The following is a 17,010-nucleotide window of genomic DNA, read 5'->3' on the forward strand; positions in this document are numbered from 1 at the left end:
TATTTAAGTATACACTACATTCATTAGCACAGAGGTATGCGTTTTAATCTTGTTAAAAATAAATTATTCTAATAATTAAAAAAAAAATAGCATGACTTCTAAATTATCTCTTCTAATAAAACATGTTTCATAAAAAAGTGTTCTATTCTATTTTCTATTTTGAGTGGAAAAAATTTAAACATTTTTATTTCAATGAAATAAAAGTTAATTTTGAAAGCAATAAATTTCATTGCTTAACTTATTAATTTCTAGAAATGTGCTGTCTACAAAAAAATAATGATCTTACTCTCAACAGCAACTATTTCGAAAAAATACTTCCTACTGATAAAACCAAATTATGTGGTAGCTAATTTAATTTCTAAAGAAAGCAAATCCGTTTACTGACTAATTTAATAAAACTAGTCCTAAAAGCTTAGCTGAAATAATTGTCCCAAGAACATACAGATACTGCTTAGTAATATTCTATAGTTTTGGATGAAAGCATTGATGTAAGTCACAACTTTCGAGGAATTGGAATACTCTTAGCTATTTCCATTTTTAAACCAGATATTGATGCATTGATATAACAAAAATTAAGCTTAGTGTTCACATGATGAATGATTGCTTATTGTTTTTTGGCAACCAACCCATTGGTAATATGGGTAACACTTTCATAATAAAAAAATATTAAATTCTAAATAAGGCCCTTGATAGTTATTTTATCGGGCGATGTGGCTCAGAAGATCTAAATGATTAAACACCCCTACATTAGTTTAATGCTTTATTTTTCACGCTTAATTGAAATTAGGTTATAATATAAAATAGGATCTAGTTTTGCATTCTTCTTACGCTTACATACAAATGTATTATGAATATAAAATATTATTTTCTTTTCATTACGCCTTTGAATTTTTATATCAATACTTATACCTTGAGTATTAAATTATGTATAACCGATTCATTATACAGTTTAATTATATCTCATTTACGTTAAACGTAATTATTTACACGAAGGTGATAAATACTAGATCGAGTATACTTAAGACTATGTTGCTTAAGGACATGATATGGCTATTATAAAATATTCCAATCTATTGAAATGTCAATCAAAATGAAAAAGAATAATAAATATATTTATTTAACCTTGCACTTTGCTATATATACATACATTGATACATTTTATAAGTGTTTTTATTCTGTTAAGAAAATATTTTTGTATTGTATCCTCTCTAATATGCCTCTGGAATAAGCTTCTAGAATAGCTGCAAATGCTCCTTCTACGGATGGTTTGAGTTCCATATAGATTTCGTTCCAATTTTCGTTTAAAAATTTATTCATGTTATCTCCTAATGCTTTATCACCGTTAAACAAATTTCCAAGATATGTATGCAGCCTATAAACAAAATACATTTAAGTAACACAAAAAATAATACAAAAAAATATATATGTACCTACCTCGAAGGAAGAATTTCAATCTTTGTATCTGTAAGTTTTAGATATTCTTTTCCGTTCTTAGTCTGAGGTTCTCCACTCATTTCCATCTTATACTTGATGTTGGCTGAAATTTTGATTGAAATTAATATTGCAAACCGTTATGGTTGAATTTAAACGCTTAAGTAAACGTTGACTTAGTTGAGGTCATTGTAAATTAATTTTAAGGTCAAGCATTGCTCTGGAGTGTATCGCAAGGTGATTTTCATATTTAACCATTACATAAAAATACATAGATAAATATACTCACTCATAGTCAAGTTGCTTTGTCCTTCGCCTTGAATTGGCAAAATTAAAATCTTTCCGTTCACAGTATACAATCCGGAGAGTTGGAAGCGCGAAATGTCAGCAATGATTACCATTTTAAAGTCCTTCGGACTTGAAAATTTACCACTGAAATATATTTTTGCATTTTTTAGTTTATTTTAATAATATTTTAATGTTTACTTTAATATAATATATTACTTGACTGATTTGATCTTAATATTTTCAATTCCATAGAGGTCGTTATCCACGAATTTCAATTTGACTGCAACTGGATTGTTCTCTCCTCTCTCAATAAGTACTTCGTTGATCTTTAAAGGATCAAGATCCAAAACTCCAAGCTCCTTGTTTCCATTATCGGCTAATTGAAGTATAGCGTTTTCAATAGCTTCTCTGAGGCATTCGTTGGGTTTATTGTCTAATTCTGGTGAGACTTTGCATCGCTTAAAAGATGCAGCTGTAAATATACGATTTTTAATTAAAAAATATTGAAATTCAATATTAAATGTTCTGGAATAGTTATTCGAAATATAAAAGTTTTATATTCATACATAAATATATATGTATGTTTAACGATATAATCGATCGATTAGGTTATTTCATGTCTGATTTCAAGCTGCTCAAAATTAAAAGAAAGCAAGTTAATAAATTTAAAATTAGAAGTTATAAACATTGTTTATTTAAAGAAATATAAATTTAATTTAATGTATACATTGTCATAAATTTTCTTTAGTACAGTATTAGGACAATGTCCAAATGATAAAGGTAATTTTAATCCTAAAACAAATAAAATTTACCAAATAGATACGAATAACCATTTTTTTGTTACTGTAAATCTAACATATTTTACTCAAGACTAGCTGTCGGTACCTCACTATCGTGAGGTACCGATAGCTAGCGAGTGTGCGAATACCGGACCCTCAACTTTTTGGGTTTTAAATATAATTTTTGCTTCGTTCTGATTTTTTTAAACATTTTTTAAAATTTAATGGTTCAAATTGGACATTACTATTTAGGATTTTCAATGATAGACAAAATAGTTCAATCTATAAAAAAGTACTTAACATTTTCAATTCATTTGAAAATAGGTTTACAACTTGACTAAATATTTCCAGAAGAAAACATTTTATATTATTTATTAGATTTACAACGTTAGATTTTATCGTTATATTGAAACTTAGATATTTAATGATAAATCTAAATATTGTATATCATTTATGAATAGGTTTAAAACTTGGCTAGATAATAATAAATTAAAAATTGTACTATTAAATTTCAATACAGCGAAGCTCACGGAACCAATGAATAAATTTTGGTATACTGAAAATTCGTTATATTGAACGTAAGGAAGATGATATATTTTATTTTTAATTATCACATTACTACAACATCGAAATAACCTCTTATAAGGTTGACAGATAGTTTTTTGCCCATTTTTAAGGATACCGTATGAAACAATAAAATTTGTGAAAAAAATGTTTTATAAAAAAAGTTTGAGGGTCAGCGAAACACCTGTAATGTCGCTTTTGAACACATCTGTCACACACCACGTCAAGAATGAACTGAATTTGGAGAAATATTGTGTAAAGTTGCAACGTCATTCTTAAATTCGGATCAAAATATTTCGTTATACTGAGATCAGTCTTCGTTATAATGAAAACATTTTGTATGCAAGTTTTTCGGGGACAAATTAAAGATTCGTTATACTGGGAATTTTGTTATTTCGGTATTCGTTACAAAGAGATTTCGTTGTAATATTTTTTAAAATAGGTTTGTAACTTTACTAAATATTATTGAAACAAAAAATATCAAAATGTTTTCAACATAAAAAATAATATTAAAACGTAACATTTTGTATCATTTAAAAGTAGGTTTACAGTTTAATAAATAATAATAATAATAAATAGCATCAGTTACACATCCGCTCAAAAATATTACTGATATGAAAAAATATTTTGTTACACCTTACTAACGCTACAACACAATCGATCATATATAGTTAGTGCAATGTGAGTGATTATAAGTCATTGATTGTGTTTTAGGGTATTTTATGTGTTTGAGTGCCAGTTTTAACGCTGCATAACACAATTATATCATAAATTTAAATTTTCGTAATAAAAAAGTTTTTTGGTGACATCATAAGTTACTTTATAATTTAAAAAAAATATTTCTATGTTTTATGTGTAAATATAAAAGTCAGTTTTTAATTACATTTGTGCGTTTTAAAAATATTAATAATTTTGAAACCTTTGTCTTTTTTGATTAAAAAATATTTTGATTTACATATTTTTTAAAGTAAATGTTTTTCTGCGCAGCATTATATATTTTAATAATTAATGAGTGTAAAAAGTTTTCACTATATTTAAAATTAATAATGAACTAATGATATTTAAAATCTATAATAAATGATTAATATTTAAAATCCATAATAAAATAAAAAATATTTTTAATGTTGAAAAAAATTAATGTTGAAATTTTATTCTGAAACTTTTAATTTAAAAAATATTTAAATTAGTGTTATACATTTTTGTGTAGTTTAGTTTCAAAGGCGTCAGTAAGATGGATTTTTGCAATACTGTGCGCTTAGTAGTTGGTTGGTAATGAATAGTACTTATTTTGAAACTTTGCCCCTTTTTGTTTAAAATACTTTTTAAAGCAAAGTTTTAAAAATTCTCTAAAAACTAAAACTTTAAATTGCCAACGTTCGCCAAAATGTAGGTACATATTTTTTCTGTATAGAGAAGCTAATACATATCCACATTATTTAAATTATATTTTAAATCTATAAACTAAAAAAATATTTTAAAAAACATTTTTTTTTGTATTTGATGATTTTTATACATATTTTAATAAATTTTATACAATTTAAATCGTTAAAATAAATTTCGCTCGTTAAAATCAATTTCGCTCGTTAAAATCAATTTAGTTCGTTCTCAAGCGCGGGACTTCCCAAATTTGCTTTGACAGTTCTTCTGTCAGATCTGGCAAGAAATATGTTATAATCGCGGCATTTTTGTAACAAAGTGACAATTGAAGATGATTCAAGTGATGCAGCATTTGAAATTATAGACAAAACTATAAATTGCGGGTGTGCCAGTAAGTGTTTAGTTATAAATGAATAATATAACACGGTTATTCTAACAAAATTACTATTGACTTTCCAGGATCTAATATTAAAAGACAAACAGCGGTGATTTGGCAATTAAAGGTATACATACCGAAGTTAATCAAACATATTACAATGCTAGTAATAATAAAAAATATATGACATATTGTGACAATTTTGTAGAAGATGAAAAGATGCCAATCTACGTGTTTAATCCTCTACAGTACATCCATCAATTGTGTTCTTCGGTTGTCGTTTAAATTTAATTTATGGATTATATTAGTAGTAATAATGTGTTCAATGTTTACTCTTGATAGGAGTCTTATTGTTTTTTAATTATTTTTCAGAAGCAATGATGGAACAATTTGATGACCTATATGGCTACAACGTAGAATTGGTATATATAAACAAAGAGTTAATCTTCTCACGTTGAAGTCACTGTCAGCAAGTATTATCTTTTTATAAAGAACATACTACATAAGTTTGATGTAACTGAATATCTTAAATTTGGCTATTCAGAAAGAGGAATGATGGCACAGAACAAAAATTGTACATATTTTGCCACATCGGAATTAAAAATAACCCACTCTTAGATATTTTGGCTATCGATTATTCCAGGTATGCAATCACATATTTATAATCATTGTAAAATGTCGTTTATTAGATAACATCCAAGAAACTACACATTTATAAGCTGTCCGACAGCGCCGATTTGATCGACATTAACTTTCAATCCTCACATACTAAGGATATATTACACGTTCATGTTTAAAACATAACTGGTTAATTTAAAATTCTTAAAATCTAACGTATATGTGTATAAAATCGGAAAGCAATGATAATGTTTATGTGATATTATTATAAAAACTCACTTTTCGGCCTCGGAGCCCGGCGACAGGATTTCAAAATTTGAAGATTTCATTACAAAGATTGTTTTATGATTGTTTATCTAATTTAATCAATGTATTCTTCTTATCCTAAACACATTATGTATATATTTAATTTTCATAGTTATATAACACACCTAGTTAATTTGCAATCCGATTATTTATAAAAGCAAAAACTCACTTTTAGGCCTCGGAGCCCGTCGCCGGGAATTCAAAATTTGAAAATTTCATTACGAAGATTATTTTATGATTGTTTATCTAGTTTAATCAATGTATTCTTCTAATCCTCAACACATTATGTATATATTTAATTTTTATTCAGTCAAATGACGAATTAATGAAAATTATTGTCGCGTAGCAAAATTTTATTATTAAATAATAATTATTTAAAAGTGTTGTCACGGTACTATCTATTTGAATTTGAATGCTTATTTTTCATTGGTCGACGCTATTTGAATATTTGAATGCTTATTTTTGATTGGTCGAAACAACAGAACGCATTACCGGCGGCTCGAAAATCAATCGGAACAAATTCAATTTTAATTTTTATTATTATTTATTATTATAATTAAATATATTTCCTTTGTTTACGTGTATTGTTACACACCGTTAATACAAAGCGATACGATTTACAGAGTAGATAATTGAACGGAGAATGTTTCGTTTAAAGTTATGCGCGTCCGGAAGCGACGGCGGAAGCGGATTAGAACAATTATATATAAGATTGAATATAGGTAGATAGGTAGGAAAGATTGTTTGAATATTAAAATTACTTACGAAATTTAGCTGCAGATCCGAGCGTAATCAAGAAGCACAGAACAATTGTTTCCGTGAACTTCATGTTATGATCGTAGAGGAAACAATCAGATATCGTTGATAGTTGACGATCTAATGGTTGCAGCTTCGTATGATATTGTTTATATAAGGTTGGAATGACATATTATCTCATTATGACATTGTGATTAAAGGTGGACTTCATTGAGTCATGAATTCGAAGCTACTAAACAACAAACCTACATACAAGTGCGTGATTCTAGGAAAACTTATATATATATATATATATATATATTTATTAATAATTTAATTAAATAAAGTTTTAATTAACAAATATGCCATTAGGCTCATCTTGTAACTCATTAGTATTAGAGTTCAAGAATTTTTAAAAAACAATTGTATTATTGAAAATACATACAACATAACAATTTTATGTAGCTGTTATTTAATATTAAAAAAAGGATTGGAGTTTAACATTTTTAATTATACAGTAAATAATACATAGATAATTTAATCACGCATGACATTTATAATTGTTTAATTAATTCATTTGCATTTAAACAATAAATATGTTTATGGTATTGATTAGAAATTTATTTAGCATGACTATGTCAAGATGATTATCATTAAATAAAAGTATAGTAGTACATAGAGTCAAATGCAAATACAGTATTAACGAGACTGATTTTGGGTTCAATAGATAATTTTTAGAGAGAGAGAACTTTTGGATCTTGATGCTGGTTGTCTTTTCTTGATCATTTGATCGGCGAATATGTGAAATGGGTGTTTTACGACAACATTCGTCGTGAAAGACAGTGTTTATTTAAAAATCTACCTTGACGTATGGGTTCTCTGTAAAAAATGTATATGGCGGGATTGCAAAGTGATCGTACAACACGAAACTCTTAAATCTGTACAAACAATAACAGAAAACATCAGAAGTAAATAAAGATATGCATTTGTCAACAGAGTACCGAAATTGATAATCTATAGTCCATAACATCAAGTAATTAATTTTTTCTAGATGGAAAAAAATCAAAATGTAGACAATGTTAAAAGGAAGCTATAGTAATATTTTTAATCAAAGCTACCAATATTTTAAGTTAAATGAATTAAAAAAAAAACTAACCAAGAGGTGGGAAAAATTTCTATTGTGAATCATTAAATGAACATTTAAAATTGCTTCGTTAAAAAACCACAAATATTTCGGGATTATCTAATACATATAAAATCATAAAAATCTTTATTGTATACACTTATATGTACATACATACATATAAGAAACATATTTGTAATTATATTTATATGTACAAGGATGTTATTTAAGTAATTTGATGTAATATGTATTAAATGCACGTGAAGAGTTATTACATAGATTTCTCTCATACAAGCATACATAATTATAAAATTAATTATAATATTATATCCATTTTTAATGCGCAGTATAAGTTTTTGCTATAAAATTAGCGGTCAACTAGTCATCATATTTTTCCGATTCTCACAGTAAAGAGAAAATTAAAAACGCATTTGACCACTTTTTTGGACATTACTAGTTTCGCGAAATGTTTAATATAAATATAATATAATGTAAAAAAATGTCGATTATTATTTACGACGTCTTTAGTGTTAAAAACATATTTGATGGTCACATAATTACAATATTTACAATACGTTTTTAAAATATCAAAATAATATTAAAATAGTTTTTTTTTAATATAATAAGTAGTTACATTGTTGATATTTGTATTATTTCAATAATATTTCTATACAGAAATAAGTAACAATCATTAAGTTAAAAGCTTATTAAGTATTTAAAGCAACAATTGCTATAATCACTGTAATATGTACTAGTTTTAATTACACGTATGAATGACACATAAATACATATGTACATAGGTGTCTACAACTTATAAACTTATATAATATTTAAATATAATAGAAAAATTAAAATATTTAGTCCTTATCTTTCTTAGTAATTTCACTTTGATTTTATTATTTTAATAAGTAATTGTGCTTAAACGCTACAAATCGGAAGTATTCTTTTGTATTTAATAGTTATTGTTTATAATGAAATCGATTTGCATACAATTATATTACAAAGATATATATCTTTGTTATTTATAAAGGACAAAGTGTCATGCCTATAATTTTAGATGTATAAATTAAACACGTATTAAAATAAAGAAAATATTCTAGTCAACTATAAATATTTCTTTAAATGGTATCTTTTCTAGGATTTGTGCTGAATAAAGCCGAATTTCTTTACCCACTGCTTTTTCTATAGCGGGTCTTAGTTCTTGATATAGCAAGCTCCAATTTTCATTTAAAAATAAATTCATGGATTTACTAACATTCTCGTCGTTTAAAAGATTATCGAATTGTAAATCCAATCTTAAAATATTACAGAAATATATAAAAGCTATCCATATGTGATTTTTAACAATAAATGATGCTACGTACCCTTTAATGTCTATTGATAGAGTCTGATTGGTCAATTTTAGATATTGCTTTTCATCTTTCATTTCACTTTTACCGTACATGATTCCAACGATTTCTATGTTTTCTAAAAATTATTTTAAAATATAAAAGCAAAAAATACTCAATAAATATAATAAAATACGCAATAAACTTACTTAGTGTAATGTTAGATTTTCCTGAACCAACAATTGGTAAAATCAAAACTTGGCCATCCATTTGATAATCGCTGATTAGTGTAGTAAATTTACCATTAGCTTTAATTTCCATATGCCAATTATCCGGCGATGAAAGTTTACCTCTAAAATGTGCAATTATTTTTCATCTCAATTATTAATATACACAACATAAAATCAACTACTCACTGAATATATTTAATTTTGAAACGAGATAATCCAAACATGTCAACGTTTTTTAAAATAGTTTTCAATCTAACGGCTCCATTGGGATTTTTTTGCCCAATGACCATCTTTTTTATTTTCATTGGATCAAAATCACCAACACTCAAAGTTTTCTCTCCGTGCAAACCTAAATGTTTAGCTACTTCAGTGATAGATTCTTTCAGGCATTGGTCTGGTAAATAATCACTGTCTGGAGATACTTTGCATCGCTTCCAATTTTTAGCTAAAATATATTGCTCATTATTTTTATTTTAAAACATAATATTACTTAATATCACTCACGTAAATAAGCACAAAATCCACACGAAATTAACGCAAAAACGATACAAATGCTTGTTGTTTTCATTTTGTTTTTGCTTTCACACACAACGTCCATTCACTGATTGCCGAATTATGTACAAGCTGCCTTTTATATAAGATTTTGAATTTATAAAGGATCTTAAACGTTTTTTATATAACCATGAATAGCAAAGGCACTCAATAAAAAATCTAATGTAAATGACATCAAGGTTAAGATATCAACTAGTTATTTTGCATAATCCTAATTATGTGTCCATTTGCGACTAATCTATGTTAGATTCAAAATATTTGTTATTTTAAACTATTCAAATATCATTTATGATAAGATATTCAAATATATTCATAAGCTTATGAATATTCAAAAAATACTGTATTTATAAGAAATATATATTCTATGTTATAAAAAAAAAAAACTATTTTAATGGATAGCCCTCCGTCAAAAATAGCTTTTCTTTGAATTTTGTATTTATGCAGTAAGCAATTTAGATTATAATCCCGTTTTAGGATCATATTCATAGATTTCATACCGTGTACAAATATTTAATAGTTTTTTAATTAAATATTTTTCTTCAAACATTTCCATATTTTGAGAATTAAAAAACTATCTTCAGACATAATGTTGTTTAGAATAATGTAGCTTTTTTATCTTCTTAATCTTATTCTATCCTAGTAATTTGTGTAATAATCATGCATCGATTGTTTTGTTTTATCAAAACAGTCAATGACTTCTAAATGTAATGCTTGGTTATGACTATTGTTTCTTTTCCAGAACTTCTTGAAAAAATGTCGATTTAAATTTTTTTTTCATTAGCTACAAATTAAAGCTAACGAATAATTTTTTTTTAAAATCGCTGAATTTTTTATCGCTACATAAAAAGGATAGGTCTGTGCCTGATGATTGAAAATATGCATCCTTTTTTTGGAGCTTTTAATAGTTTGGAAGTTTTTAAATGGCAAAAAATTGTGAACGTTTTTCTCAACTTCTATATTCAACTTCTTTGCTTTGTAAATCTAATATTTAAATTATTAATCAAACAAAAAATTATACGGAGTTTTTACACCGAAAATTTCCTAGTAAAAAAGAACAAGAATCGATTCCACTTTATGCTTTGTAATAATGTATATATAAATTATAATGACACAACTCCGTAAAATATATAATTTTTGGATTATTTTTTATGGGTTATGATTATTGTTTACAAATAAAATAAAAATTATTAAAATAAAAGTTTCAGATAAAAAATTAAATTTAAATGTAAAAGATACATAAACCTATTATAAAGTTATATAGTGAAGGTGAAGCATATTAAATTTAACATTTTTTTATATTTTATTTTGTCGGAATTAATAACATGCTTATAAAAAATTAAAACATACAATTTGAAATGATTTTTAAATATTTTTTGTATAATTATAAGTAATAATGCCTTAATACAAATGAGTAATAAAAAACTATTATTACAATATAATATTTGGTGTATAAAAGTATATACTAGCTTAGCAATATTATTTCATTCGGAACCATTTTTTTTTCAATTATACATATTTTATATATTTTTTCAACATTGCAGTATGTTCATTTTAATGGTTTTCTGTGTAAAACAATTCTTTATTGCACTTTAATTTTATCTAAATATAGAGACATCTATGTATCAAAAGAGAATCTTTTTTACCGCATTATGTTTTTAATCAATACTTAAACACTCTTCGAAAAATAAATTTAAATTCTTACTTATTAAATTGTATTTTTTTAAAAACCATGAAATAAAACAGAAAGTTAGAATTATACAAATATTTTTATTTCAAACATATATAAAAACATAATCATAGCAAATTAGAAATTACCGATAAATATTCAAGTCATAATCAAAACCGTATGTTATTTTTTCAATAGTTATTGCGTCATAAATATCTTTTTGAAAGAAACCCTTTCCAAAACGCGCTGAGTGTATGACTTCAATAATAAACTAAAGGCTTCTTCGATTGGTAGTTTTAATTCTTTGTAAATTTCATTCCAATTTTCATTCATAAATTTAATCATGTTATCTGCCAACTCTTTGTTTCCATTAAACAAGTTTTCGAAGTCAAATATTATCCTAAAATTAAAGTTTAAATTTAATACTTAAAATATTATGTTACTCTGCATTAAACATACTTTGACGGATTCAAGTCCAGTTTAAAATCAGTAATCTTTAAATATTCTTTTCCATGTTTAACTTGTGAATCGCCAGTTATGATGCATGTGAGGTCCACGTTCGCTAAAAAAATAATAATGTAATTCTGATTTGAATTTAAACATAAATTTGTATAAAAATATCAGTGAAGATATTATTTGACTTTTTCAGAGAGAAAATGATAATAATACAAAAGCATTTAGAAAATGTATAAAATAACGAAAAAGAATCAATATAAGAACAGCAAAAAAATATGAACTTACCAATAGACACATTGCTGTAGCCTTCTCCGTATATTGGCAAAATTAAAATTTTGCCATTTATTTTATAATTTCCGATTATTTCAATTGCCTTAACAACTCCTTTGATGTACATTTTGAAATCTTTTGCGCTTGATAATTTTCCACTTAAAATAAAAATAAATATTATGACACAAAAATACAGATTATAATATAACATAGATCGCAATCTCACTCGATAGAATTAACTTTTAAAGTATTGAGGCCCTTTATGTCGCTTTTATAAAATACATAATTTAGGGCTACAGGACCTTGCCCTTTGTCGATTACAATCTCATCGACCTTCAAGGGGTCAAGATCGCTTACTCCCAATTCTTCGCTTCCTTGGATGGACAAGTGCTTAACTGCATCTTCTACTGCAGATTTAAGACATTCGTTGGGCTGGTTGTCCAGTTCTGGCGACACTCTACATTTCTTGAAAGTGCTTGCTGATGATAAAAAATATTAGTTTATATATGTTATGCTTATAATAATAAAAATAATGTTTTAACTAACGTATCCTCGACGAATGTGCAAAAGCAATGAAAACAAACAATAACAACGCCGTGGATTTGCTCATGGTAACTTGTGACATTTAAGTGCCAAAATGAGTCAGAGTGTGGCAAAGATTCACGACACAATGATTATTAAGACAGTTTCAAAATGCTTTTATATACCCTACGTAGGGTTACCATACTTATAGGTCAATGCCTCTCTCATATATTTGATCATTATACAATTTGTATACATAATTGTAGTATATATTATACAGCATTTATATAATATAAAATATGTACTAAATAATACGATTTGTATAATATATATTATTTTATTTCACATATCGATGGCCTTATTAGTATAAATTGCCTAGTTATATATTGGTCAACTTTATAGAAAGTTTGATTTACGGTTTATTAGTAAGATTTATCTGGTTATTTTCACAGGCAATATAGTTATAATTCATCCACTTACACTTCAATGTATAATAATGTTGTCAAATTTTCTTTAGATGATTACTTAATTTGCATAACATATGTTACAGAATGGTAAAAGAAAAGTATTTTTACCCAAAAATGGAGATCGACAGTTCATTGATATATAATAAATATAAGGATCATTATTATTTAGATAATTTAGTAAAATTTATATTACTACAAGTCAATTTTATTTAAAAAAAATATATTATAAAATTTTTTACTTATAGGTTTTGTTGAAATAATTCAATTTATAAGACATGAAATAGGTAAATTTAATGTTTATAAAAGTGTGTATAAAATATATTTTATTTTCATTTTAATTTTATTGACTTCTTTATTTTTTTTAAAGCTCCTATTTTAAAACAAAATATCTCAACAGGCTCAAAAGATATTTACAAGGTATATTTAATAACTATTCAGATAGGATTAACATTACAGCAGTTATCGTGTTCACAAAAACCCGTTTTATTACAATAAAAAAAACATTAAAAAATTATAATTAATGTTACAAAATATTTTGACTTCTATTATCTATTCTTTTTCAACAAAACTTTTGTTTTAAAATGTTAGGATTTTTTTAACAAGATGGAAGGTTTTTAAAGAAGTTTCGTATTTATATGTTTAAAATTACGGTAGCTATCGTGTCCTTTAACTGCGTTACATTTAATATATTAAGTATTCCCAAAATAAATCATTCGTTGTTTGGCTGTTAAAACCTCACAAAAACATATACTCAGATAATATTCAACATAAATGGATACCATTAACAAATATTATTTAGATTGAAATTATGCCCTAAAAATATATTTATAAAACAAACATTCAAATTTTAGTACGTGTTTTCTTATATGTGTTGGTGCTTATCTAAACTCCATGTTCTGATATTAAAAAAAAAATTGGTCTACAAAATTGACGAAATTGGTCTACAAAAAAACAAAATTTGTACCAAGTGAACAATTTATACAAAATTGCATGTGATACGATTTTTTTGAAAAATATATTAGATATTCGTAAATGGCAAAGATGATTTTAAAAATAAAATGGGAAATTATGATAGCAATAAAAATATTGGATATGGGAGACTAGCAAAGATATATGATGATATCCTGGCCTTCTGGATCTTGAACCAAGTCTTGAAATAGCTGTTATATGGCAACAATTGTCGTAGAAGACAGTGGTTATTAAAAAATTAATATAGTAAAACCTATTTCGAACCAGGGCTCACCGTAAAAAAAAATTTGATTGCAAATGGATTGTTCATTATGAAACTCTTAAGCCTGACCAAATAATAACAGCAAACTTCTGTCTTGATCAGCTGGATCATCCGCAAAAGAAAATAAAAATAAATTGGCCTGCACTTGTAATAACATGCACATAATTCGAATAGTTTTACAACACGACAATGCGCGTCTCCATGTTGCGAAATTGACCCGATAAAATCAAAGACTTTGCCTGAAAGGTGTTATCTCATTCACCATATTCTTCAGACCACATTATTTTTAGCTAACATTATATTCGATAAATTGTGAAAAATGAGCTATAGGAAATTTTTGCATCACAGCTTTAAACATTTTATATTAATGAGATTAAAAATGACCAAAAAGTATATCTTTAGAAATAAATTATATTTTCAATCAATAAAATAAAAGGAAATAAATATTTAAGGATTTTCTAATATAATATAGAGATTAAATTTTTTAAAGTACCTTCATAAATTTTTATGCAATTGGTGTATTTATTTATAAATTTACCTTAAAGTACTGTTTTACAGTTATTATTGATGCCAATATTGAGTTTAGGAATTTATTAGACAAATAATGTTAATAAAAATTTTAGGTCTATAACGAATAGACAAAATTATAAATAAACATGCAGTTTTTTCTGCAAAGTTTTCAAATAAAAGCTAAGCAAAATTTATATTTAGAGCCAATTATATATATTTGTTTTAAAACCATAAAAATAAAGCAATACCAATAATAAAGTTTTATTTATCAAGTATATTAAGCATATTTCATTCTGTGAAATGTGTATCTTTTTTATTATTTTCAATGATTTAATTTGTTAAATGGTATTTATTATTATTAATAATTATAATATATGCTTCACACAAAACTGTTTTATATAATATTGAAACCATAGATGTCTCTATATTCTGCAAAATTAAATGTATTTAAAATGGTTTAGCAGGAATTGTTTGTATAGTAATTGAATATTAATATTAAAAATGATTAACTTTTAATTACATAATTTTTGCGATTCTATTGTTTAATTTAGTTTATGGTGGTACAGATATTTTTGTATAAAAGTATTTTCTTTTTAAATTTAAGTCTCAAATTTAATACTGGAAAATATTGTAACCCTACATAAAAATCTGATATTTAACAGTCAATGACCGAATGCAATCCTTAAATATTTTTGCGATTACATTTTCATATGCAAATGAACGGATTATTTTGTAAGAGTCATACAGTATATAAATACATATATGTTAATATTTTAAAATTTATTTTAAGTTTCTGTTTGTATTGAATTTTTTTGTTGGTTGAAAAATATTACTCATATGTACAATAATCTAATCAAAAAACATTTGACAAGTGTGAATGATTAACGTGCAAATATTTTACAAATATAGAATAGAAAAGTTTTACTGAACATATATGTAAAACGAAATATTAAATTATTAAAACAGTGATACATTTATATATTAAAGCATGTAGTATATGATTTATGTAAATTCAATTATATTTAGAATTAAATATTATTTTATTACTACCATATATTATTATTTTGAACTATAATTATTTAACATCAATACAAAACTAATATTTGGAGTAATTAACTAATAACTTACGAAGTTTTGCAGAAGTTGATAGTGTAATTAGGCAACCGAAAACAATTACTTGCACTATCTTCATTTTAATTTTATGCGAATTGATCTGTCTTTGATGATGTCTCGTCACAAAGTGTAAGATTTAGAACGGTTCATGCACTAATATATATAGTTGATAGATTTATCGGTCAAGTTTCAACGGTATACGATGAATTAATCTGTGTCTTTTAAATTGACATAGGCTAGGAAAAAAAATATTGCAATGTTTTCATAACCTTCATTTTCGATGTACTGAATATTTACTGTTTGATTTTTTCTATATATATTCAATTTCATGTATTATATTAACTTACATATTTAACAAATTAAAAAAGTAAACACTCTTCTTTTGAAGTGCCATACAAAAGTGTGAGTTAAATAATATTATTTACTTCACAAATATAAATAAAAATTCTCGATTGTTCGGTACAACAAACTTGTTAATTGTTCTTTATTCAAATTAACATTTAATAATAAATTTAAAGCATATCTTATTGATTTAAAATAATACATATGTCATATATAAAATAAGAAGGAACTATTACATTATATCAATTCACATATTTAATGATCTTTTCACATGTTATTAAGGCAATGTTACATTTGTCAAAGATACATTTTTATAGAAAAAAGTAATAGCTTAATTTTCAGTCGTATATTTATATATAATACTGAATAGGCGTATTTTAGCACAAATAATTAAGAATTACGTTTTATTCAGATACGTACTAAGCTATTCAGTTATAAAAATATCTTTGAATGGAATTTTTTCCAATATCGGTTTTGAATATTTGACAAATTGTTTTGCTAAAGCTCTCTCCATCGAAGGCCTTAATTCATCGTATACTAAGGACCAATTTTCATTTAGAATATTATTCATGGCATCTCCGAGTATTTTATCTCCATTGAATAAGTTGTCTAAGTGTACATAGAATCTAAAAATAAAAATACAAATATATTAAATTGAAAATTAAAGAGTTAAAATACATGTCATCTTTACCTTTTAATTCCTAAAGTTAACGTTTGGTTAGTTAA

General features: G+C 25.4%; 2 protein-coding genes and 1 long non-coding RNA gene across 4 annotated transcripts; 1 reads left to right on the top strand and 2 right to left on the bottom strand.

Annotated features, from left to right (window-relative positions):
* Window positions 1–1,098: 1,098 nt before the first annotated feature.
* Window positions 1,099–9,803, bottom strand: LOC148236918 (protein takeout-like). Its single transcript, XM_088181939.1, has 9 exons — window positions 9,660–9,803; window positions 9,342–9,600; window positions 9,135–9,277; window positions 8,962–9,064; window positions 6,505–8,892; window positions 1,936–2,191; window positions 1,721–1,863; window positions 1,435–1,537; window positions 1,099–1,372 (listed from the first exon to the last, which is right to left on the bottom strand). Exons 5-9 carry the CDS (start codon window positions 6,566–6,568, stop codon window positions 1,171–1,173), a joined length of 768 nt encoding a protein of 255 aa, XP_088038065.1. The 5' UTR covers window positions 6,569–8,892; window positions 8,962–9,064; window positions 9,135–9,277; window positions 9,342–9,600; window positions 9,660–9,803; the 3' UTR covers window positions 1,099–1,170.
* Window positions 2,584–5,961, top strand: LOC148236919 (uncharacterized). The gene is made up of 2 exons (XR_015808950.1): window positions 2,584–5,288; window positions 5,360–5,961. It is a non-coding gene; the product is annotated as an uncharacterized LOC148236919 (long non-coding RNA).
* Window positions 9,804–11,454: 1,651 nt separating the features above from the next.
* On the bottom strand, window positions 11,455–16,073 carry LOC148236920 (protein takeout-like). 2 transcript variants are annotated; one of them, XM_088181941.1, is made up of 5 exons: window positions 15,958–16,073; window positions 12,326–12,578; window positions 12,115–12,257; window positions 11,833–11,935; window positions 11,455–11,773 (listed from the first exon to the last, which is right to left on the bottom strand). In XM_088181941.1, the coding sequence occupies exons 1-5, from the start codon at window positions 16,019–16,021 to the stop codon at window positions 11,572–11,574; spliced, it is 765 nt and encodes a 254-aa protein (XP_088038067.1). In that variant the 5' UTR covers window positions 16,022–16,073; the 3' UTR covers window positions 11,455–11,571. The 2 variants fall into 2 exon arrangements, with proteins under 2 accessions (XP_088038067.1, XP_088038066.1); XM_088181940.1 differs by lacking the exon at window positions 15,958–16,073 and adding an exon at window positions 12,646–12,874.
* Window positions 16,074–17,010: the final 937 nt, after the last annotated feature.

Source organism: Plectrocnemia conspersa, unplaced genomic scaffold (genome assembly GCF_051122295.1).
Source record: "Plectrocnemia conspersa isolate PC_06_02 unplaced genomic scaffold, ASM5112229v1 ptg000003l, whole genome shotgun sequence".
Classification (NCBI taxonomy): Eukaryota; Metazoa; Arthropoda; class Insecta; order Trichoptera; family Polycentropodidae; genus Plectrocnemia; species Plectrocnemia conspersa.

What these genes read in the sequence shown, in the direction of transcription:
- LOC148236920 (XM_088181940.1), bottom strand. Translation starts at nt 12,724, where the DNA reads ATGTCACAAGTTACCATGAGCAAATCCACGGCGTTGTTATTGTTTGTT. An exon ending in TTAAAAGTTAATTCTATCGA is followed by an intron (nt 12,258 to 12,325) that starts GTGAGATTGCGA and finishes TTTTATTTTAAG; the next exon opens with TGGAAAATTATCAAGCGCAA. An exon ending in CTACAGCAATGTGTCTATTG is followed by an intron (nt 11,936 to 12,114) that starts GTAAGTTCATAT and finishes TTATTTTTTTAG; the next exon opens with CGAACGTGGACCTCACATGC.
- LOC148236918 (XM_088181939.1), bottom strand. Translation starts at nt 6,568, where the DNA reads ATGAAGTTCACGGAAACAATTGTTCTGTGCTTCTTGATTACGCTCGGA. An exon ending in CGGATCTGCAGCTAAATTTC is followed by an intron (nt 2,192 to 6,504) that starts GTAAGTAATTTT and finishes GTATATTTACAG; the next exon opens with CTGCATCTTTTAAGCGATGC. An exon ending in ATTAAGATCAAATCAGTCAA is followed by an intron (nt 1,864 to 1,935) that starts GTAATATATTAT and finishes AATATATTTCAG; the next exon opens with TGGTAAATTTTCAAGTCCGA.